This window comes from Salvia miltiorrhiza, unplaced genomic scaffold (assembly GCF_028751815.1).
Source record: "Salvia miltiorrhiza cultivar Shanhuang (shh) unplaced genomic scaffold, IMPLAD_Smil_shh fragScaff_scaffold_132_2, whole genome shotgun sequence".
Classification (NCBI taxonomy): Eukaryota; Viridiplantae; Streptophyta; class Magnoliopsida; order Lamiales; family Lamiaceae; genus Salvia; species Salvia miltiorrhiza.
In genome coordinates, this window is record NW_026651413.1 from 294,867 (window position 1) to 309,919 (window position 15,053).

The window sequence follows — 15,053 nt, forward strand, 5'->3', positions numbered from 1 at the left end:
GTGCAAATTCACCCCTATAGTAAAGGCTCCTATAGCGTATTGCTCTCCATAGTCGACATAAGATCAGATAGGCCCCCGAAGTTCGAAAAATCAAACAATTAAATCCATTTGACTAACGGCCGTTTGACCTCGTTAGTTTTTTTTTTTACACCCAATTTTTTCTTCTTCCAATTTCTACCCCCAATTCCAATTCAGCAACCGCCGACATCTCCCTCGGCCTCTCTTCTCTTTCAGCGGCGACGAGGCCGCCGATCACCTCTCCCTCGACATGAATGCCTCCTCGACATGTCACAAGTTCAACATTATGACTAATCTAGAAATCAGCTATCTTATTTTTACTAAATGATAAAATCCCCCATCTAATTATTGTACTTTCATTTTTACAAGTACATATTCATGCACAATTACAGTAAAGTTCATTTACGATAATTTTAGTAACGACTAAATAAATTCAAACTAAAATCCTAATTAACTCCAATCGAGTTTTTGCATAAGTTCACCCTATTTTATTATGAATTCAAACGCATTTACGTATAAATTAAAATCCTAATTAACGCACGACTGCAGCTTGATGATCTTCTTCATGTTGTTGAGGATCTCAGAAAACGACCTCAATCTCGATCGGTCTGAAACCAACAAGACAACACCCTTTTTGAGATCTTTCTTCTCAAGATTAGAATAGTTAACAAAAGCATAAGGAAATAACAGAGTGGTCACAACGCAAACTGTTCTAAGCAGCGCGCAAATTCCAGCCGTCACCACATGACTTTTCCAATACACTCTTGCGATTCTCCCAACAATACGAAAACCACGGAGACGAACTGCAAAAGCAGCATTGCTTTCCTTACCGATAGTTACAGAAAGTATCTTGGTGTACGAAGTTTCGTGGCGCTTCTCATCTGAGCCAGCTTGATGTCCCTGTGCTCCCGAGCTGTGTTTCCATGGAACACAAAGGCTTCTTCGCAGCCTCAGCTTCCCTGTAAAAAATTTAGACACACTGTAAAGGAAATTCACTTGAAATGTGTGTGCAAGGAGAGGATATCATGATTTGCACAATTTCTCAAGATTTAAACGTCAATTCAAGTCAAGTTGTAAACATACATTTTTTAGTAGCAGCAAAATTACTAGCAGCGAAAGCAAACATCCACAACATTTTTTTATAAACATACAAAAGCATTTGCATTTACAATGCCCAAAGCAAAATTACCTTGTAATATACCAGCATAGCACAACCCTTGAATAATCCAAGTGTTAGAGACAAAAGAAAAGCTGAGAGTAGATTGAGACCTCTCTCAATTTTGAGCACAAACTTTCTTAACAATCTCTTGCAATTTATCATTAACTTCTCCTATTCTGAGTTCCTCAAGCAATGCAGAAATGATCTCTGAATTAACCTCAAGTCCTCTCCTGCACATCTCCTCCAAGAAAGGTATTGCCTCATGCACCTTTTTGCTCTTCACCAGATTCCACACAATAATGTTGAATGTAACGCCATTAGGCGGGCAGCCACTCCTCTCCATCTCCACCATCAACATCCTCGCCTCCCCTTCACGTCCTTCATGGTAGAGGGAGTCGAGCATCATGCTGTAGATTTGTACGTTCGGATTTAAGCCCTTGGAAGGGAGATGGTTGAAGAGCCTTATAGCTTCATCAAGTCTTCCGCCCTTGCATAAGCCGTTGATCAGAACACCATATGTTGCGATATCAGGTTTCAAGCCATTCGCCTCCATCACCGTAAAAAACGCAAACGCCTCATCGATCCGACAGATCCGACACAAGCCATCCAACAAGATGTTGTAGGTGTAAAGATCCGGATGGAGCTTCTGAGCTTCCATATCCACGAAAAGCTTCCACCCGTTTGAAAATCTACTTTGGCGTACTACCCAGTGCATCATTGTGTTGTATGACACGGTAGAGTATCTGAGACCTACACGCGATATTTCATCAAACAAACGCCACGCTTCTTCTAGGTTTCTTGCCTTGCAGTATCCCTTAATCAAGATATCGTAGGTGAATATATTGGGCTTGATACCTGTCTTTGCCATAGAATTGAAGAGCTCTCTAGCTCTAACCATCTTGCCATCCGAGCAATATCCATCTATCAATATGCTGCATGTGACAACATTAGGCGAGATACCCTTTTCCACCATCTCGGACAGCAGAAGCAGAGCTTCATCAACCATCCAACGCTTCAACAACCCATCCAATAATGTATTATAAGTTCGCACATTATGCTCGAGACCTTTATCGGGAATTTCAAGAAAAATAAGCCAAGCTTCATCCACGCTTCCCTTCTTGCAATATCCATTTAGCAAAGTGTTATAGTTAACAATATTGGGTTTAAGGCCCCTCTCTACCATCGAATCAAGTAATTGTTTCGCTTTTTCGATTCCACCCTTCAGGCAGAGACCTTCAATAAGCGAAGAATAAGTGAAGACATCAGGATAAATACTTTGTTGCGTCATAATTTCCAACATATTCTCAGCATCTTCCATCTTTTCTTCCTTACAGTATGCATTGATCATGGAATTATAAGTGACAACGTCAGGTAAAATACCCTTCCCAACCATTTTGATTAGAACCTTGAAGGCATTATCCACCATTCCACCCTTACAAAATCCATCAATTAGTGCACTATAAGCTTTAACGTTGGGACTCCACCCACTACTTTCTAATCTATGAAACCAATCATGGGCTTCAAGGACCTGTCCAGCTTCGCACAGCCCATCAATCACATGCAGAATCATAACACCATTTGGCTCGCAAAGTTTTAAATCCACAATCTTTTCGAACAATCTCACGGCTTCAGCCTCCTTATTAACTAAGAATAACCCTTTAATGAGAGTGCCGTATGTCACAGTATCTGGTCCGTAACCTCTCTTGAGAAAGAATACCATTACAGCAAAAGCAGAGTATATATCTTTCAAGAGACAACAACAGTTGACAGCAATATTCCTTGTGTAATAATTAACTGGAACACCCATCCTAAGCATTTCATCGAACACATCAAGGGCACAATAATACTGCTCAATCTTTACACTAACACTCATGAGTTTGTTGTAGAGGCGAACAGAACGCTCTGGCCGCAAACTCTTTATTTTTCGAAACAATTCAATAACATGGTCTACTTCTTTAACACAACTGAAATCAATTGTGGGCCGCTTAGGTTGAAAAGCCTCCGAAGAGAAGAGAGAGAAAGAAGGAGAGAGAATACCCGATTTATGCGACCATCGATTGAGAAATCCTCTTCCATGAATGAGATCAATTGCACAAGCAACAGCACTTCTGGCCATCATCCTTAATCAGCGGTGAGATTAATGTGAAGAAAGAGAGAATGTTGGGCGGCGACTGCGAGATTAGATCTGAAATGCATACATCCTACACTAAAAGGAAGGCGGTAGAATTTCGCAGAGAGAGAGAGAGAGACGAGAAATTGAAGTAACAAAAGAGGATGGGATTTATTTAGATGTGGGCCAATTTCTGTTGGGTCGAATGTAGCTAGTGTGGGCTGTTTTTATTCATTAATTTGGGTTATCATTTTATTTAATTGAGCCCAATTTTCAGTTGGGCTGCTTTGTATTGGACTTATTTAAGTACCTGGGCTGATTATTAGTACTCCTATTAATTTGAGCCCAATTGAAGACTACATTAATTGGATTTAGTTATTTAGCACAAGGTTATTAAATTAATAAGCGGGTTCGAATACCCTAAGGCGAACAAATTAATTACAGTTATTAGTCCAATCTCATTAGACGAGCTTTATTTATTCTATTAATAAATGTTTGAAAAATGAAGGGGTTGGTTTAAAAAAAAAAAGGAAAGATGGAGGGGTTAGATAGAAAATTTGAGCAATTGACACATACTCTAGCATAAATGCAATTACAGCTTTTGAATATGTGCCCGATGCCAGTCCATTCGATTTCGGGTTATTTTTTATTCGGGCTAGTCGATTTTTTTTATTTTTCGGGTTAAAATTTTCCGACCCTAACCCTAACCCACTTAGTTTCGGCCTAGCCTGTTCGGGCCCACAAATTTATGATTTTTTTTATATGTTTAATTTTTTTTATAGATAATCATATTTTTGTAATAAAAATATGTCGTATTTTTTAAATCAAGACATTTCGCCTTATTTTAGATACAAAATTAGTGTTATTTTAACGTAAGTTTACATAATATCTAACTTTTAACTTCATTTCCGATAAAATTGTATATAGATTTAACATAAATGACTATCTTTCTTTGACTTTTATATCATAGATGTTTGTTATTAATCACTGGAAAAAAAATCAAAACATATTCTACTAGCATCAAAACGTTATTATCGAATTAAAACGTAAAGTATTAAAGTTTAAAAATTAATTATTAAGAAAGTGTTCGGTTAATCGGGCCAACCCACTCGGTTTTCAGGCCAACCCACTCGGGCTCGGGCTATTTTCGGTTCGGGCCATTCGGGCTAATTTTTTTTCGGGCTAAAAATTTTCAGCCCTATCCCTCCTTTTTTATCGGTCTATTCGGGTCGATCCGTCGATTTCGAGCTTTTTTGACAACCCTAAATATGTGTAAGGAAAAAGATCCACATAGTGAGTATTCTATTTTGGGCAATTAATCCTTTAACTTTCCAGATGGAGGGGGAAGTTTTAGGGCAGAAGCTATACATTCTAATTGACACAGGATGACAGGAAGCACTCTGAGCTTCTTGAAGAAGGAAACTGCTATTAAGAATTTGAAGGAGCTGGTTTTTACCATCTAGAATTGGGTGAGAATGTTGGGTTTAGATATTTGGTGTAAAATTTAATTAGGATCTTCAAGAGAAGGAAACTTTTCAATTTGATAAATGTTTCTGTGGAAAGCCCAAGGTTTAAAGAGGCCACTCTGCATCTCTTCCACTTCTGGAAGACCATGGACCATATTCTTATTGTGTAGTAGCTTGCATTGCTACACTTTCAGCATATTTGAATGTGAGCGGGAAGTTGCGACTCTTCTCCATTTGAATTTTTTCCACAATCTGCTCGGGCTCATCTTTATCAAGTATAACACTTGAAATGTGTGTGCAAGGAGAGGATATCACGATTTGCACAATTTCTCAAGATTCAAAAGTCAATTCAAGTCAAGTTGTAAACATCACCAAGAATACTAGCAGCAAATGTGGCTCAAAACAGATTGGAAGCAACTGCTTCTCCAACCAATTTAGAAGCCAAGAACAGAAAGTAAAATGAAAACAAAGATCAAAACTAAAGAGACAAGATTTAAGTGGTTCAATCAGTATGATATTTTCTCTAATCAACAACAAGAAATACACTTCACAATTACAACTCAAGAACATGAAATGTAGACCTACTCTCTTTTCTCTCTTTCTTTTTGCTGTAATTTTCTTCTCACTCACAGAGATATAAAATTTTTAATGAATGTGTAACTGAAATATACGGTATATATACTACAAGTAGGAAGAAATCTTGGCCGTTGAAGATCAGCTGGAACCGCAGCACCAAGCTTCAAAGTTGTCAGCTCTGCTTTGAGCTTCTTTTCTTGTAGTTTGCAGCTGTGTCCTTCCTTAGCCAAGAATTGCAGATTTCTCCCTTAAATATCAATCACCACTCACTACAAAATGCAAACATACACAACATTTTTTTTTGTAAACGTACAAAAGCATTTGCATTTACAATGCCAAAAGAAAAATTACCTTGTAATATACCCTACCCAACCATTTTGGTTAGAAGCTTGAAGGCATTGTCCACCAGTCCACCCTTGCAAAATCCATCAATTAGTGCACTATAAGCGTAAACGTCGGGACTCCATCTACTACTTTCTAATCTATTAAGCCAATCATGGGCTTCAATGGCCTGTCCAGCTTTGCACAGCCCATTTATCATGTGCAGACAGTGGCGGAGCCAGGAATTAATTTGGGAGGGGACTGAACTTACACGGGGGTTCGGGGGCGGTAGGCCCGAGAATTTTTTTTTTTTGACATTCTGTATATTTAATGCATTATTTTATTAAAAAACAAGCATAATAGTAATAATAAAGAACAACATTTTCATAGATTATATAATTTAAATATATAACAAATTAGTTTAAATACATTACAATTTTTTTTGGGACATTCTGTATTTTTAAAGCATTTTTTATTAAAAGACGAGCATAATAGTAATTATCAAGAACAATATTTTCATATACTATATAGTTTTAATATATTACAAATTAATTTCAATACATTACAAACTTTTTTTAGTCATTTCGTACATTTTAGGCATTTTTTATTAATAGACAAGCATAATAACAATAATAACGAACAATATTTTCATAAATTAGTATATTTTCAATAAATCACAAGCTAGAATCAATAATAATAAAAGACAAGCATAGTAATAATAGCAAACAAATTTTTTTTGGGCATTCCATCCATTTTTGGCATTTTCTATTAAAAGACAAGTATAATAGTGATAATAATGTATAATATTTTTATAGATTATATAGTTTTAAATAACACAATTATCCTTAAATTAATTATAAATGGAAGAATATAACAAGCTAATCAACTTTTGTAAAACAAATTTCTTTTATAATATAAACATATCTATCTATATATATATATATATATATATATATATATATATATATATATATATATATATATATATATTTAAAAAAAAACTCAAAATTTGGGAGGGGGCTTCAGCCCCCCCCCCCCCCCCCCCCCCCCGGCTACGCCTCTGTGTGCAGAATCATGTATAACACCATTTGGCTCGCAAAGTTTTAAATCCATAACCTTTTCGAACAATTTCACGGCTTCAGCCTCCTTATTAACTAAGAATAACCCTTTTACGAGAGTGCTGAAAGTCACGACATCTGGTTCGTAACCTCTTTGGAGAAAGAATCCCATTATAGCAAAAGCAGAGTATATATCTTTCAAGAGACAACAATAGTTGACAGCAATACTCATTATGTAATTATCAACGGGGACACCCATCCTAAGCATTTCATCGAACACATAAAGGGCAAAATAATACTGCTCAATCTTTACACTAATGCTCATAAGTTATAATCGTTCAAAGGTTCTTTAATTAATTTAAAGAGTTGTTTGTTAATTTATTCATTTTCTATATTTTCTCTCTCCTAATATCCATATTATTTTTTTTGTTTTCTTTCATATTTTGATTTTATTTCATTTTTTCTGTATCTTTTTGTGTTTACTTTTATGTTTTTTATATTTTTTTTTTGCTTTTCTATTAATTTAAAGAGTTGTTTGCGTTTTATTTTTACATGATCTTTTAATTATAATATTTTTTTAATGCAACTTAAATTTATATTGATTCATTTTAAAAAAATTTAATCCTATACATAAAATTTCTAAAAGAAAATTTTGTATAATTTTATAAGCTGTGTGTGTGGAAATCTGAACCACTCATCTCCCAACTCAAAAAATTAAGAAAATAATTCGGCAAAGAAAAAGAAAACAGTGGTGAGTTTAATTTATCAACTTTAATAAACGATCTTTTACAATATAGATTGTCCAATTAATTTATGATGTATGATTTTTTGACGGTTTGAGCTCAATTGATTAAAAATATAGTATTCAAATTCAATATATCAAATTTGTAACAATTTAAGCAAAGTTGCCAATCAAAAATGACATTAAACTTTGTGCATATATATAAATACATCATTTTTAATGTATTTTAAAATGAGGTGGTCTTGGGTACAACCGGATATACCGTACAACCAAGTTACACTTACACTCAGACCTGGACCCGCAATCTTACACGAACCCGCATCCTGACTCGAATCGTATAAATAACACTACTATGGATGCGGGTTAACCCGATTGTATGATACACCTGGGTGTAACCAAGTTTTTGTGTTATAAAATTTACCCTAAATTAGGCTCCAGCCGAATTGAAACTGCCTTAACGTCACAAATAGCTAGTGTACAGCATACACAGCAATTAAGTGTAGTGATCCAAGTAAAATTGTGTTGGCCAATCTATCTATATATGTATGATTTTGGCGGGATCGCATGTATATTTATTGTGCCCATTTATTGATGGGTTAATTGTCGTAAAATTTACGGTTTTTCACTAAATTCAATTCTTGACACTGACTTTTGAAATTGAAATAAAAAATTTATGATCAACCGATTTAATTTGATTTTTTCTCACAACGACTTGCTACCCCCAAATTATTGCAGATGTGGCAACCATAATTACAATTACAACATTGCTTTGTCGTCCAGCGAATACAAACAACGTCGTTTAGATATTTAACCCAATATTATGTCGTTCTATTATTACCCCGACAACGTTTTATATCTTTATAATTACCGCCAAAATCATTTTAAGTTTCTGAAATGCCCTAATTTATTCTTTCGGGTGTCAAAAACCTTCATCTCTTTTTGTTATGCCCCATTTCTTTATAGTTAAAAGTTTAGAGAAATTTTGAACATTCACGTCGGATAAAGAAAATGAATTTATTTAATTCCAAAAAAAAAAAGGACTGAAATGGGGCGAAAAAGCGCTGGACAGGATTTGAAATTATTATAGCATCCACAACCAATCTCTCAAAATTTTACTCCTAAAAATACTCCTAAAGTCTTCCCTAAATTATTTTTAACCTCTATTTTACAATTGCACACAACAACTTTCCTATTTTTCATTATCTATTTTATAAATTTAGGATTAGATTTAAGAGCATCCACAGTAGATCTCTCAAAAGTAATCCTAACTTTAAATTTGAGCTAAAGTAATAAAAAGTGAGATAAAATGATCATCCAACAGATCACCTATATTAAGTTGGGCCCACAAAAAATTTACACCCCCTCAAATTTAATCCTAAATTTACACCCCCTTAGAGCACTCCCAGCAGAAATCTCAAAATTATGCTCCTATATTCCTCCCTAAAGCTTCCCTATTTAATTTTAGGATCTCGATTTTATAAATGCATACACCCGATCTCCTATTTTCTACATAAAAACAATAATTATGTGTGGGCCCTACTAATTATAAGCTTAAAATAAATTTAGGGTGGGTGTAAATTTAAGATTGAATTTAGGTAGGTGTAAAAAATTTTGTGGGCCCCATCCAATTTAGGGGATCTGCTGGATGCATTTTTTATCTCATTTTCAATTGTTTTAGCTTAAATTTAAAGTTAGTGATGCATTTAGGTGATCTGCTGGGAGTGCTCTTAGAACACTCCCAGCAGAAATCCCAAAATTATGCTCTTATATTCCTCTCTAAAGTTTCCCTATTTAATTTTAGGATCTCGATTTTATAAATGCATACACCAGATCTCCTATTTTCTACATAAAAACAATAATTATGTGTGGGCCCTATTAATTATAAGCTTAAAATAAATTTAGGGTGGGTGTAAATTTAAGATTGAATTTAGGTAGGTGTAAAAATTTTTGTGTGCCCCATCCAATTTAGGGGATCTATGGATGCATTTTTTTTAATCTCATTTTCAATTATTTTAGCGTTAGTGATGCATTTAGGTGATCTGCTGGGAGAGTTCTTAAATCTAATCCTAAATTTATAAAATATATAATGAAAAATAGGAGAGCTGTTATGTGCAATTGTAAAAAATAGGGGTTAAAAATAATTTAGGGAAGACTTTAGGAGTATTTTTAGGAGTAAAATTTTGAGAGATCTGTTGTGGATGCTCTAAGGGGGTGCAAGTTTAGAATTAAATTTTAGGGGGTGTAAATTTTTTTGTGGTCTCATCTGTTGCCTGTTGGAAGATCATTTTATCTTATTTTTTTGTTATAGTTCAAATTTAAAATTAGAGTTATTTGAGAGATTTGGTGTGGCCCTATTTTCATTTCCGCCGCCCCCATTCCCACCGCTTCCGCCCTTCACTCTTTTTTTATTTTTATATGCTGAGATTAGAAAACCCTCTGAAATCTCAATCCATCCCAAAATGAAGCCAGATTTCTTCAAAAATCTACCACTAGAAATCATCGCCGAGATCTTCTTAAGACTACCTGTTGTAAGCATTCCAATAAGCAAATGCGTTTGCAAGCGATGGCTCCATCTGCTGGAGTCTGATGCATTTGTCAAGTCCCATTTTGCCAGATCCGCCCCCGCCCTAGTTTTTGTGGGGGATTCAAATCAGTTGAAAGTTTTGGAATTGGAAGGCTACAATCCACTCACCAAGTATGATTTCCCTTACCGCTTCATTGGAAGAATAAGGAATTGCTTTAATGGTTTTCTTGTTGTAAGAGTGGGTTTTAATAAGCTTTGTGTATGCAATCCGATCACTCGTGAAGTTCTTGAGCTGGATCTGCCTACAGATCCACAACAATCTACTCTAGAAGTATCTGCTTTGGGATTTGGGGCAAGCGAGGTAGTCTGTATTAAACGTAGGCCCTATGATGATAAATTGGACTGTCATGTATACACTCTTGGAACAGGATCATGGAGACGCCTTGAAGGTATTCCGTTTAATTACCATTCTGGTTCAGGTGCATTTGTTAATGGAAATCTCCATTGGTTAGCAACCATTGGAGAAGATTCGTCGTGGATTTCTTGCTTTGATCTTGAAACGGAATGTTTTAGCTTCTTTAAAGCTCCTCCTTATCATGCTCAAGAATTGCCCTTCATAAGAGGAACGACCATTTCTGCTATGAGCGGTTGCCTATGGTTTTGCAAGGTAGCATCCGAATATGAAAGTTATGGTGGGCGATGTGAGCTTACTGTATGGATTATGAAGGAATATGGAGTGGACGAATCTTGGAGCATGGAATATGTGATCCCCATTGATGATGGCTCGACATATGTTGATCCCATCAAAGTTTTCGAAAATGGGGACCTATTGATGTTAGTGACGGTGTACTTCTCCGAGCGCCTTTTCTACTACTCTAACAAGACTAAAACTATGCAAAGTATTGATTTGTTTGGTGCAGGGGAGACCTCTGACCGTGTCAAGTGTGGGCTTTTCACTCCCACCTTTGTTTCACTCAAAACTTTATAGGTTTAGGTGTGGAGAATGTGACCTCATTCTCATTGTTTGCATTTTCATAATGCTGCATCAACTAAATGTGTGTTTGAAGATTGAATTAGTAATGAAGCATATCATATAGATCAAGGAAATTATCTATATATATATTATGGTTCCTTTTGGTACCTGTGTTGAGGGATTATCTGTGTTTTTTTTGTGATGAATCATGTGATGATGAGATTGTTGTTTGTTATATATGGATTTATGCAGTGATATCTAGCAATATGAAGTAATTGCAAGAAATAAGAAATTGCATGCAATTAATAAAAAAGTAGAATAAAAAAGGATAACCCAAAAAACAAAATAGAGGATAGCATGTGTAAAGATTAAAGAATATGTTATGTCTCTTGGAATAGGTGATTAACATTTCGGAATCCATATATTTGATTATGGTGAAGAACAGTTTTGATTATGGTGAAGAACATAGCAATGCTTGTGGGCACACTCAGTTTGGTAGAGTATATGAAAAACAACGTATCTTGATCTCATACATCTTAGCTGCAGAGATCACATCCCAAAACTTGAAATGTAGAGGAAGAAATGCTGCCATCCTCCACGTTCGACGCAGTGCCGATGTAGCTCCCGCAACTCCGACATAGTAGCTTGGTTCGTCGTCGAAACAGCCTCCACCAAGGCAAGTACGGTGGCCAACGGAGCTTGTTTATCTGCGTAAACCTACTCTCATCAACCGAGAAAAATGATATGACCCCTCGTTTCATCGACTTCCCGTATTTTGCATCGATCGTTGATATGTTGCAATGGCAAGAGTTCAGGTTCAATTCGTATCCACACGACCACAACTGACACAGTTATATATAGGAATGTAAACAAAATTATACAGAGGATTCTATATCTATCTATACCTATTATAAAAGAGCCTTGTTTTACAAAATTTGATTTACCTATTATGTCCCGATTTTTTAATTTATTTTAAGGACAATAATGTAATATCATTTTATTATGATTATTATTATTATTATTATTGAAGAATCCCACACTAATCACAATTCTTTGTATTCTTAATCGATGCTAATAAATTTATATTATTATCATACATATTGTGTACTAATTGAACTCTAAATATGATTGGAATCATTTTTTTTTTTTTTTGGAAAATCTAATCTTTAATCTAATCCTATTTAAAGAGAATGTTTATAAATAATAGCTACGGATGGCTCTATCCTGATAAAAGAACAATATTTTGCTCCACTACAGTTTTGATGATTTTAAATTATGACCTTAAAAGTAGACTTGTTATGTCTTTGGCGTAACAAATAAGGCACACAGACGAGCAAATTGACAAATTCTCAATCACTCTTTTTTCCCAAATTCTCATCTTTAATTTAATCCTATTTGTTTCTCTTCACACGCGTACACTACGAGCATCTCTCACCATCGACTCTCATCAGGTACATACAACATCTTGTAGATCTTATCTTTCTTTAATACTTTGATGAAACTTTAATTTAAGTGGAAGTTCGCCGCACTGGCCGGAGAAAAATTCAGGAGAGAATTACAACTCTTATAGATTGGTAAAGTTCATGTTATTGTATGTCTATTTTTGTCGTAAAATACCGTTACGTTAGCACACTCAATTAAACCGATGGTTTGGCCACAATATTAGTTTATTTTTTATTTTATTTTATGGTTGGGCCACAATATTAGTTTAGGTTTTTTTTTGGATTATTATTCTTTTAGATAATTGAAAATAACATGAGTCAAAATAAGTAAAACTTTTTCCTGAAGGGGAATTTTTGTTTATCATTAAAGATAAGTAAATCGGATTGAAGCGTAAAAAACTTTCTGATCAAAGATAAGTATCTCTCCGTTAGATTGAAGTCTGTTGCACTTTCGCTTGAAGCCTTGAATAGTTGAATGTAAGTTTCATGAGTATACAAGATATATAGATGAAAAATTTCATTATACTTAAATGGTACTATGATGTATACATATGTAAAACATGGGGATAAGCCCTCAAAAAAAAAAAGTTTTCTAATTTTTGACATCCTTTGGTATCTGATGCTTCTTACAATTCTATGTTTGCTATTTTTTATTTGGATAATAAGTTCACTATCATATTTTAATCAATTATGATTCAAACCTCAATATTACAGGTTTTTTTTTTTATTATTATTTTTCTTCTTTGTGCTGAAGTATGAGTACTCGGAATGTTTTGTCCACATCAAACTCACTTCCGGGTAAAAATAATAAAAAAAAAATCTTCAATATAATGTGAATATAGCATGATCAATCTCAAACATTTTTCCTTAAAATTTCATTATAATGCGAATATAGCATCTTAATTTCATGAGTTGGCTTTTTTTGGCTTAATTTTCTTTTAAAATTTTATATGTGATATTATAGCTACAGAGGTATATCGACAAGGAAGACTTTCATAAATGAGAAGGAAACGTTCGAACTTAAAACAACAGAATTCATGTGATATCAATATATAGTAAGTAATACAATGTTTTGAGAATAACATTTATTTATAGATAAATAATATTTTATTAAATTTAAATTCATTGTTTATGCATTCGGGTTCTATACTAAATGAATTAAAAAGGTGTCTGATTGCACTTATTGCGGAGCTACAAAATTTCAATACAAGCCTCCTACTTTTTGTTGCGATAATGGAAAGGATATGTTTCCATTTTCTAAAATTCCTGAAGAATTATATGAATTGTTTACATTTTTTTTTAAATAGAATTTTTATTAAAGAGGAAAATAGAAAAAGACGGCGGAACCAAACCCTTGAGACTAAGGGCCGAGCCTCATTAAAACCTCAACAAGAGGAAAATGAGTACTCGTTTAAGAAAAGGTGCCTAAGAAGCTGAGTTGGAAAATTTTCAGAAGCTCCGGCCGAACCATCACCCCTAAAAAATTCCGGCTCCCAAAAGCACAGAAAATGAACAAAACAACAGAAAAGAAAAGAAGAGGACGGGTACATGGCCGGAAAGACGGTGTCACAGCCCGCAATCCCTAAGGATGGTTTAACCGGGGTTATGACTCGGGAAGGGGATTAAGAAGCGGGGAAAGAAAGGGGCATTTACTTAACAATCAAACATTTTACGAAAAGAGATAATTATTATATAACACTAGGATCATAACTGATCACTTGGGCAAAAACAAGACATTCGTTCAGGAAGGCCCGTCAAAGTGGATTAACCAACAAAAGAGTATCATACTTAAAATAAAAAAACTTAACATAATCAGAGTATCTTGCAGCGGAAAGTAGCTAGACATATGTATGAAGACATATTCTAGACAGGTTAACTATTTATTAACAACCCTGGAGACTCCGCTCATTGCAGCACCATCATCACATCAGCTCAACCTGCACATTTAGAAAACATATGCAGGGCTGAGTACAAAAGCACTCAGTGGGCACGTATGCCTAGGTATAAAAAATACATGCTTCAAAACTGTAAATTGTCATGCCATCATAAACAGTACAGCAAGGGAGTTTTTCGCTAAAAAGGCCCAAGCTTACTAAATTCATTTGTGATTCTTAAAGTTCGTCTGCAGACTAAGTTCTCTTGTAATCTATCATATCTGGAACTGTGTGCCGGAGAGGTGGCCACCTCTCACGGTCACTTGACCGGCCAACCCGCTAGATGACTCACGGTCACTGGTGTACACTAGTCAAGGCAGGATAGCTATCAACTGCTCAGGACCCGAATTCGATTGCATCATTGGCAAAGCCAAAGCAGATAGATATCATACTAAAATTTAAACATTTTATGGCAAGACAATACTTGAAATAACTTTAACTCAAAGATTTTGTCATGAAATAACTTGCTTGAACGTAACATTTAAACTCATTTGATATATATATGAAACTGAAATTAACAGTTAAATCATCTCATGCATTCATTCGTATAAGAGGCCTACGACACGCAGGGGATCTCTATATACGTATAGTAAAAGTAATGCCCACCTTATTCGTTCCCACTAGGGGCGTAGAGTTACCTCCTTCTTTAGCTTTCACTTCCCGTCTGGACCTTTATTGACGAAGAGTCGATAAGTTCGAGAAGAAAGTCGTGTAAGAAAGGAAGATAGGT

The 15,053-nt window shown here is 35.0% G+C and overlaps 2 protein-coding genes across 3 annotated transcripts; one reads left to right on the forward strand and one right to left on the reverse strand.

Moving 5' to 3' along the window:
• Nucleotides 1–346: 346 nt before the first annotated feature.
• On the reverse strand, nucleotides 347–3,442 carry LOC131002424 (pentatricopeptide repeat-containing protein At1g62670, mitochondrial-like). Of its 2 annotated transcripts, none has more exons than XR_009094284.1 (2): nucleotides 1,208–3,441; nucleotides 347–977 (listed from the first exon to the last, which is right to left on the reverse strand). XR_009094284.1 is itself a non-coding variant. In XM_057928926.1 (2 exons), the coding sequence occupies exon 1, from the start codon at nucleotides 3,294–3,296 to the stop codon at nucleotides 1,293–1,295; it is 2,004 nt and encodes a 667-aa protein (XP_057784909.1). In that variant the 5' UTR covers nucleotides 3,297–3,442; the 3' UTR covers nucleotides 347–977; nucleotides 1,288–1,292. The 2 variants fall into 2 exon arrangements, 1 of the variants encoding a protein (XP_057784909.1); XM_057928926.1 differs by having other exon boundaries at nucleotides 1,288–3,442.
• Nucleotides 3,443–9,909: 6,467 nt separating this feature from the next.
• Nucleotides 9,910–10,962, forward strand: LOC131002401 (putative F-box protein At3g51171). Its single transcript, XM_057928902.1, has one exon. The coding sequence runs from the start codon at nucleotides 9,910–9,912 to the stop codon at nucleotides 10,960–10,962; it is 1,053 nt and encodes a 350-aa protein (XP_057784885.1).
• The last annotated feature ends 4,091 nt before the right edge of the window (nucleotides 10,963–15,053 follow it).